This window comes from Hipposideros armiger, unplaced genomic scaffold (genome assembly GCF_001890085.2).
Source record: "Hipposideros armiger isolate ML-2016 unplaced genomic scaffold, ASM189008v1 scaffold_443, whole genome shotgun sequence".
Lineage (NCBI taxonomy): Eukaryota > Metazoa > Chordata > Mammalia > Chiroptera > Hipposideridae > Hipposideros > Hipposideros armiger.
The window spans coordinates 989,769-997,936 of NW_017731793.1; the positions used below are offsets into that span (position 1 = coordinate 989,769).

Genomic DNA, 8,168 nt, shown 5'->3' on the forward strand with positions numbered 1-8,168 from the left:
GAGGGCAGTGTCACTGGCCCTCATATGTGGGATCCGAACCGGGGCCCTCTGGCATCCCAAGCCAGTTCTTAACCATTGCACCACTCGGCCGCCAAGCCAGCTCTTAACCAACGCGCCACTCGGCTGGCCCTGCTCTTGGATTCTTATCAGGTGCTTTTCCCCGCATTTGTCAGCGGGGTCAGGAGCCCCATTCCATCTGAGCCTGGGCTCTCCAACCAAGAAGGTTGGGGTTTTTTGAAGGGCCCTAGGTACTTCCCTTTTACAGTAAAGGAGCAGAAGTCCTGAGGGAATGACACTCGAAAGGGTTGTGGTGATGTGACTGGCGAAGAGAAGCTGTAAACTGGCGTCATGACCGCCCTCCATGGTGCCGGGTGAAGGCCAAATGAAAGCGTGATGGGGATCGGTTCGGCTGAAGGAGGCATTGCTTGTTCAGTATGGGATTGGATTATCAAAGAAAGAATGTAGAGTTCCCTCTCTGGGAGCAAAGGTGTGGGCTTTAAAATAACCACCGTCTATTCTGTGACTCAGCACACTTTTCCTGTAAAGAACCACATAGTAAATGCGTTAGGCTTTTTGGGCCAGGTACCATCTGTGTTATGTATTCTTGTGCGTGTGTGTGTTTTAAAAACCCTTTAATAATGTGAAATCCATTCTTAGCTTATGGGCTGTATAAAAGAGGCTGTGGGCCACAGTTTTACCACCCCCTGGTCTATTCAGTGCCTACTAGGTATGAGCAAAGCACATGTAAATGAAATTATGTCTTTAAGGCATCCGATACAATACAGCTGGTGAGCAAATTCTTCCCTGTCCAAAAGTAACCCTGACTAAAGGTGGGAAAAGACCAGTAAGAAATCCCTTCTAGTCTTAGGAGCCTCCATGTGCTTAGATTCTGGATTTTGAAGCACTGTCCTTTTCATTCCGTTTACTGGATACCAGCTTCCTGCTCTGTGCTGGGAACTCAACATGGCAGGGCATGGTCCCTCGCTGGGGCTCTCCCAGGGGTAGTCAGTCACCCAAAAAGAGCACACCCCTCAAGCTGATGGGCACCCTGAGGAGAGAAGCACAGAACTCATAATGGGGCCCACACTGCTTTGGGGGTTGGGAGCCTGACAGAGGAGTGGGCATTGACCAGGCAGAGGGGCTGGGGCATGGGTGGGGTTGTGCTTTCTGGGCAGAGGGAAGCCTCTGCAAAGTCTCTGTGGTATGCAGGAGCGTGATTTTGTTTGCAGAACTGAAAAAGCTAGCATGGTGGGAGTGTAGGGGGTGGTATGAGATGAGGCCGGGGCAGTTGGCTGGGCCAGGCTGTGCAGCACCATGGGGTCAGGCTGAGGATTTTGGTTTTACACTTAGAGCATGGGAAGCCATTCAGGGATGGATGGATGGATGGATGGATGGATAGGTATATATATATATATATATATATATATATATATATATATATATATATATATATATATATATATAATGCCACACCGCATCATACCAACACACAACATGATCATAATACACAACACATAACAGAAAACACAAAACAATAATACAATATAGCATACCATACCGTAACACATCACACACAACGTAACACACACCACACCACAACATAACACACAATAAAACACACAAAGGTCTTGGTTTGCCATCCAGCAGCCCTTGCCCACATGGGGACCATATGAGATGCTGCTCCCATGAGGCCCTGCCCAAGGGCCTATTCAGCCCCTTTAGACCATGTCCCTGTTAGTAGCACTCCCCTCACCCCCAACCCCCCAAAAAAGAACAAATTAGTGGCAGCAGAGAAGTGCCATAGATGTTTTAAAGATTCGACCTGTAGAGAAAGAGTTTTTAAAGTGAGCCAGTGGTTTTCTTGCCTTCCTGGTTGAGTCTGAAGGTACCTGAGGCTGAGATGCTTCAGGGCTTCAGATGGGGTGAGGTGAGGAGGGTTCTAGGTCCCTGCCCCTGCTCCAGGTGCTTCACCTCAGCTGTGTTAGACTCAAGCTTTTGCCTGTAATAAAAACGACAAAACCATGACCAGTCCCCCTGCCCTCATGGAGATGGCAGCCCCCTGGGCCAGTTCTGCAGCCTCTCTATGGGCCAGCTGGCTCTGTGTTCAAAACACCCTCTCATGGGGTGCTGACCAAGTGTGGTGACTGTCTCCTTGCAGCTGGAAGTGCCTCGGAGAGAGTTTGCTGGCCATGTACAACCACCTCACTACCTGCGAGCCTCCACGGCCCAGCCTCGGCAAGAGGATTGACCTGTCTGACTACCAGGACCCCAGCCAATCTCTGGTGTCCTCTGTGGTTGTGGCGCCAGTCAGCGTGATCCAGTCAAGCCCCATCAGTGCCAACCCGGCCGTGACCATGGCAGAGCCTGTGCTCTCCTACTCCCCTGTGGCTGCAACCAGCTTCCCACTGCATAGTCCCAGCCTGCTAGAGACAGGTATTGCCATGGGTGAGCAAGCCTCCTGGAATTGGCTTCTGGGGAGACCCAGTTTGCTCAGCAGGAATGAGTCTTGGGCTTCTCCGGTCTCTTCAGCGAGATGGGTCCTGCTGATATTTCTGGTCTGAGGTTTAAGCAAGAGCCCCTAACCCCGTAGGGGAGCCCCTTGGCCTGCCACTCCTCAGGGGCCTGTGCTCCTCAGTAACGAAGCCCCCACAAGGAGAGGTTCATGGCTCAGGAATGCAGATCCTTGGGACCACTCAACACCCGGCTGATAAGTCCTGGCTTACAGGTCACTCTTCCCGCTTGTGATGTTTGAGCTGGCAGGTCTCTTGGCTGGTTCTTCTCAGTTGCTGGCCACGTGCCACAGCACCCAGCGCTATGGTGCACTAACAGTCTGAGTTCTTTAACCTTAAAAAAGAGCAAGCAAAGTTATCACCATATGTGGGAGTATATTTTTGAATTGTTTTATTGATACTTATTATCATTGGAGTTGTAAAAAATTTCAGACAAAAGCTCCCAAGGCTTTTCTTGATTTTCTATGTCACTGAAGAATATGTAGCAGTTAAAAGAAGTTTTTGAACGTGTACACGATTGTTTCTAACTTTTTAACTTAATTATGCATGATACTCCTCTGTCCTCTGTATAATTCACATGATTCCCTCACCTACATCGTATCACTGGGTGCTCGCAGGGTCCTGGATGATGGGTAGAGTCAGTGTTGCTTCTACTTTCTCTGTCCCATCCCAGGTTCATTCATGATGCCCCAGAGGCTCTTGCAACCAGCTGGCACTAGGGGTGGGGGTTTGGGGGGACATTTGACTCTGAGACCCTCGTGTCCTGTATCTGTGCAAAGTATTATAGTTTTAAGATCTGGCTTGTGGGCTCTGAATTCGAGAAAGGTGTGAGAGTTAAGCAGTTTTAAATTAGCTTTCCTCAGGAATCTTAAAGAAGAGGTGGGAGATTTCTTGAATGTCAAAGAAGATAAAGATTAAACATGCTGGTAGAGTTACGAAAGGGGACCGATGTGTCTTGTGCTGCATTTTCATGTCCCTGCCCCTTTATGATTTTAATATGAGCTCTTTGTGAAGGTGATGTTTCTGGGGGAGATAAATCCAAGAAGGGAGTAAAGCGGAAGAAGATTTCGGAAGAAAGTGGGGAGACAGCGAAGCGGCGGTCTGCCCGTGTCCGGAACACCAAATGCAAAAAGGAGGAGAAAGTAGATTTCCAGGAGCTTCTGATGAAATTCTTGCCATCCAGGTACAGTGCACACTTTTCCTGATTTGCAGGCGCACAGCCTCCAGTGTACTCCATCAGTAAGCCAGCGGTAATGTTTCTCGTTCTGTTGCCACCCTCTCCTTTGAGCACCTCCTTTGTTATCCCATAACATCTGTGCACAGATCTCACTGGATTGGGATCTTGGGTTTTTCTTGCTTCTCCTGCCTCTGAACTTCCTGAGGGCAGGAATCATGACTTGTGCATCTTTTGGAGGACCAGGCACCCCCCTGGGCTCTCAGGAGATGAGGGGATTCCGGAGCTGGAGGTAACATATTCATTTCCCTGTGCGCTCACAGACACCTACTTCTGGGAGGCCTGAGGCTGTGTTCGTTGGATGCAGACACCACAAAACCCCACAGAAGGGGCACCCCTTCTGCTTTCTGGGAGAGTGCGTGTCTGCTTTCTCCAGGCTCAGCGGGGTTCCCTCACATTATGAGAAGGTGGAGGATGTGCGGATAAATCCTTCCTTGGTTTCACAGACTCTTAGTGTTCCTCAAAGAAGCCTTGCAGGAGGAGAAGGGGCCAGGCTACCTGAAGCTGGGGGTCCTGGGCCCCCAGTGCTCCTGTAGGTTTTCACCAGCCCTCCTGCTTTTTGTCCTTGCCTTCTCACCTCCTTCAGAGGCTCCAGAGCCCTCTGTTCCTGAGCCTTCCCAGGGTTTATGGTGCTGATGGATGGGCTTCTTGATGCTCCCCTCCCCTGCCCTTAGCTGAGTGGAGAAAGCAGTTCACTTTCTGCTGGTCTGTCATCTTTCTGCCTTCTAACATTTGGTGGGCATGGTTTATGTCTGCTGGGGCTTCCTCCCTGATCCCCTGTGTCTTTTTTAGTTTATACCTTTTTATTCCTTCACAGTCACTGGAGTGGATTTTGGGAGGTAACCATGTATGTTCAATGTGCATCTTTAACCAAGAGTCCTCAGCTGGGGTTTTGGCTCACGACAGTTTATTTCAGTGGCAGCAACATCCAAGTGGAGGAGGAGGAACCAGAGGCTTTAGGTAGATTGTAAATTCATTCTACGGCAAAATTCCTTGTTTTCCTGATTTGTTGCCTTTCTTTCTATGGTGAAAGTGAAATGCTTAGAAATTGAGGCTGTTTTTGGTGAGTAGAGGATGCAGTGTTCTCTGATCAATTCCTCCTGAAGCCCAGTACTGGGAACAGGTTTCCTTTTGGGAGAGCTGCAGGATGGTGCTGTGGCTGGTGACATCAGAGGTCTGTGTGACCCATTCATTTCCCCATCTGTTCTCCTGCCCCAAGGTCTTGTTCCCTTTGTCTGGAATGGTTTCTATCTTATCTTAGTTTGTTCCTGTGTGGTTTTTTTACATCGGCTTCTTTGAATGGTCAGGCAAGAGCAATGTGCGCGCTTGCCTGCAGTAGTCACCCTTTGGGGGAGGGAGGTGTACAGTAAGTGAATGAAGACATCGAAAAGTGCCCTGAGTGTGCTGCAGGGCTGCTTGGTTGAGGGGAAGCTACAAGGATGCTAAAACATAGTCCTTGGGAGGAGCTGAAAAGAATGGTGCCTGCTGGGAGAGGCCTCTGCAGCTTCAAAGCTCTGTGAGGAGCCATGGGGTGACCAAGCTCAGAAGGGCCTGATGTGGCCCCCACACTTCACACAGCCACCCCTTTTCGCCGTGTTCACTGGGCTCCCCTCAGTTCTTAGAACATACCAGGTGCTCTTCTGATTTGTCCCTCTGTGCCTGTCCTTGTCCTGCTTCTTTGCGTTGCCGTCCCCTTTCCTCCTCCAGTGTTGGTGTGAACGTCAACCCTGTCTAAGAGACCTTCCTGACTCCGTTCTCTAAAGGTCCCCGTGGCAAGCATTCTGCTGTGGTTGGACCTTATTTGGGGTCTTTGATTTTGTGTATCTGCTTATTGTCTGTCTCTCACATTAGAAGGTAAGCCTACTGTGGGCAGGGTCTGCCACACTTACGGTAGAATTCTGGTGCTTGGCACAGCAGTTGGCACGTGTCAGCGCTCAGTAATCATCTGTTGATGGAACAAATAAGAGCGAGGGTGCAGACCACATGCCAACTCACAAAGGCCTGGAGAGAAGCGGAACCTCTCAGAGGCCTGGTTTCTGCAGCCGCTGCGTCCTTATTCTGGTTTTCCTCTGCCCGGCCCTTTCTCCCACAGTAAGAATTCAGGTGCTTGTGTCGGAACGTGTGATGTGGCATTTTTTTTTTTTTCCCTTCACAGGACAAATATAAATTTTGGCAGTTTCTGGTTGAAGGTTGTTTATGCTTTAAAGCATTTCTCTGTGAGTTTCCAAATTAAAATAGCATATACCTAATATAGTTTTTTAAAATATCATTATGGACATATATCTTTTCAGAGACATACAGCCTCCATCAGAGTGGGACTACATGACTTTGAGTACAGATGGAATAGGAATACCTGTTCTGCCACTTACTTTATGATACTGGACAAAGACTAAAAATATGAATATGAAAATTTTTTTCAAAAGAGTTCTCTGAGATTGCATAAAATGATGGCTACTCAATGTTAATTTTATTTCTGTCTAAGTACTCCCTGTACAGATTTAATGGTTACAAGAAGAAAATAGATCATTTTGTATATTCAAAGTCCAGAGTGCTAACCATTATACAATGGGGCCTGCCCATGTTCTGTATTCATTCAATGGACTTTAATCTCAAATCTTTTTCATCTGAGAAGAGCATTTAATAATATGCATCAAGAATATGCATTAATAATAAGTTTTCCAGCCCAAATGCCTTTTTGATGAATTTGATATTCAAATAAATATTAACATAATTCACACTTAATGCACATTGGAAAGGTTATGGGTGAAAATTCAAGGGAAAACTTTTTTCAGGATAATGCTCAAATGATGAGTTCATTGCCACAGAATATATTTTCCTTCTCATTTGAATTATAGCTTCCTCAAAACTAAGAATGATTCTCACATTTAGTTAAGATTTCTAATTCTGTGGAATATAGTGTCTGTAAAAGGTGCAAAAATAGGCATGAAAACTTTGAGAATTACCATCACTGAACTTCTTGATGTGGCTTTTTTGGTTTTGGTGTATTCCATACAGGCTAAGAAAGCTGGACCCCGAGGAGGAAGATGATCCCTTTAATAACTATGAAGTTCAGTCAGAAGCCAAACTGGAAAGCTTCCCGAGCATTGGGCCTCATAGACTGTCATTCGACTCAGCTACGTTCATGGAATCTGGTAGGCATTGAGCAATATGATCATTTAATGTGGGGAATCTTTCCTCCTGTTCTCCTGTAACCAGATTAGATTTGTTCTGGGAAAGTGGTTCTGGGTGTTTTTAAAGTATGCCAAAGGGCTTCCTGGATTTGTCTTGGGTCTGAGCTCCATGGTCAGCTAGGAGGTCTGCCAAAACATTCAGGCTCATCCTTGACTGTGCTCCCTGAGGGACGGGTGCTTCAGGCCAAATCCAGAGGTGTGGCTTCACAAGTCAAACGTATCTCACATACTGTTGAGCGTGTGTTGTGTGCGTGCTTTGTATTTTTGTGCATGATCTCACTCGGTGCACATGGCAGCACTTGGAGGTCAGCCCTTAATACCCACCTTAGACCAGGAGATACAGATAGGCTTGCTCGTAGTCAGGAGGGCTGGAGCCAGGATTGGAATCTGGCAGCTTAACCTCAGCACCACCACTGCTGTTGCTCTCCTCTTTCCTCTTGTGAAGAAAATGGGGGGTCCTTCATTCAAGTCAGGTTGTTTCTCCCTCCCCGAGCAGAGAAGCAGGATGTGCATGCATTCCTCCTGGAGAACTTGACCAATGGAGGTATTCTGGAGCTGATGATGCGCTACTTAAAGAGCATGGGCCACAAGTTCCTGCTGAGGTGGCCGCCGGGCCTGGCGGAGGTTGTGCTCAGCACCTACCATAGCTGGAGGAGGCACAGCACCAGCCTGCCCAACCCACTGCTGAGGGACTGCAGCAACGAGCACATCAAGGTCAGGCAGATGGGGGAGGCCTCTTGAGGGCCAGTGTCATACTGGGACCACAGGGTGGGCACAGGGACCTCAGGGACCTTCTGTGGGTGTGGGGCTGCTGCCGCATTGACCCTGCTCATCTGCATTGACTTATGGGCCTGGAACCCAAGCTCCTGTGGGTTTGGAGCAGGAAATCATGGGACCTGGTTTGTGCCTAGAGAGATTGCTGGTGGCTGAGTGTAGAGTACCCTTGAGGGTGAGAGTGGGCGCGGGGTTGTTGGGAGGCTGTTGCCTGGTGAACGATGTGGTGGCAGCAGGTGAGTGTTCTGGAGGCAGAGCTGACAGGAGGAACTGCATATGGAGGTGAGGGGGGAGATGGGGAGGACTTCTAGGGCTGACCCAGGCCTGGGGCTGGTGATGGAGTGGTTTACTGAGATGGAGGAGAGCCAGTGGAAAGGCTGGGCAAAGTGAAAATTTACCTATGTTTGAGGTTCCAGGGCCTATTACTGATTTTTAAACAGGTGAGAAAACAAGTGCAGA

The 8,168-nt window shown here is 48.4% G+C and overlaps 1 protein-coding gene across 1 annotated transcript in view; it reads left to right on the forward strand.

The window, feature by feature from the left end:
* CABIN1 (calcineurin binding protein 1) overlaps positions 1-8,168 on the forward strand; it is a 174,519-nt gene that overhangs the window by 34,900 nt on the left and 131,451 nt on the right. Inside the window, exons 9-12 of the mRNA XM_019665398.1 lie at positions 2,159-2,445; positions 3,525-3,693; positions 6,760-6,896; positions 7,432-7,649. Coding sequence (XP_019520943.1) covers positions 2,159-2,445; positions 3,525-3,693; positions 6,760-6,896; positions 7,432-7,649 — 811 coding nt within the window. The remainder of the gene's footprint in view (positions 1-2,158; positions 2,446-3,524; positions 3,694-6,759; positions 6,897-7,431; positions 7,650-8,168) is intronic.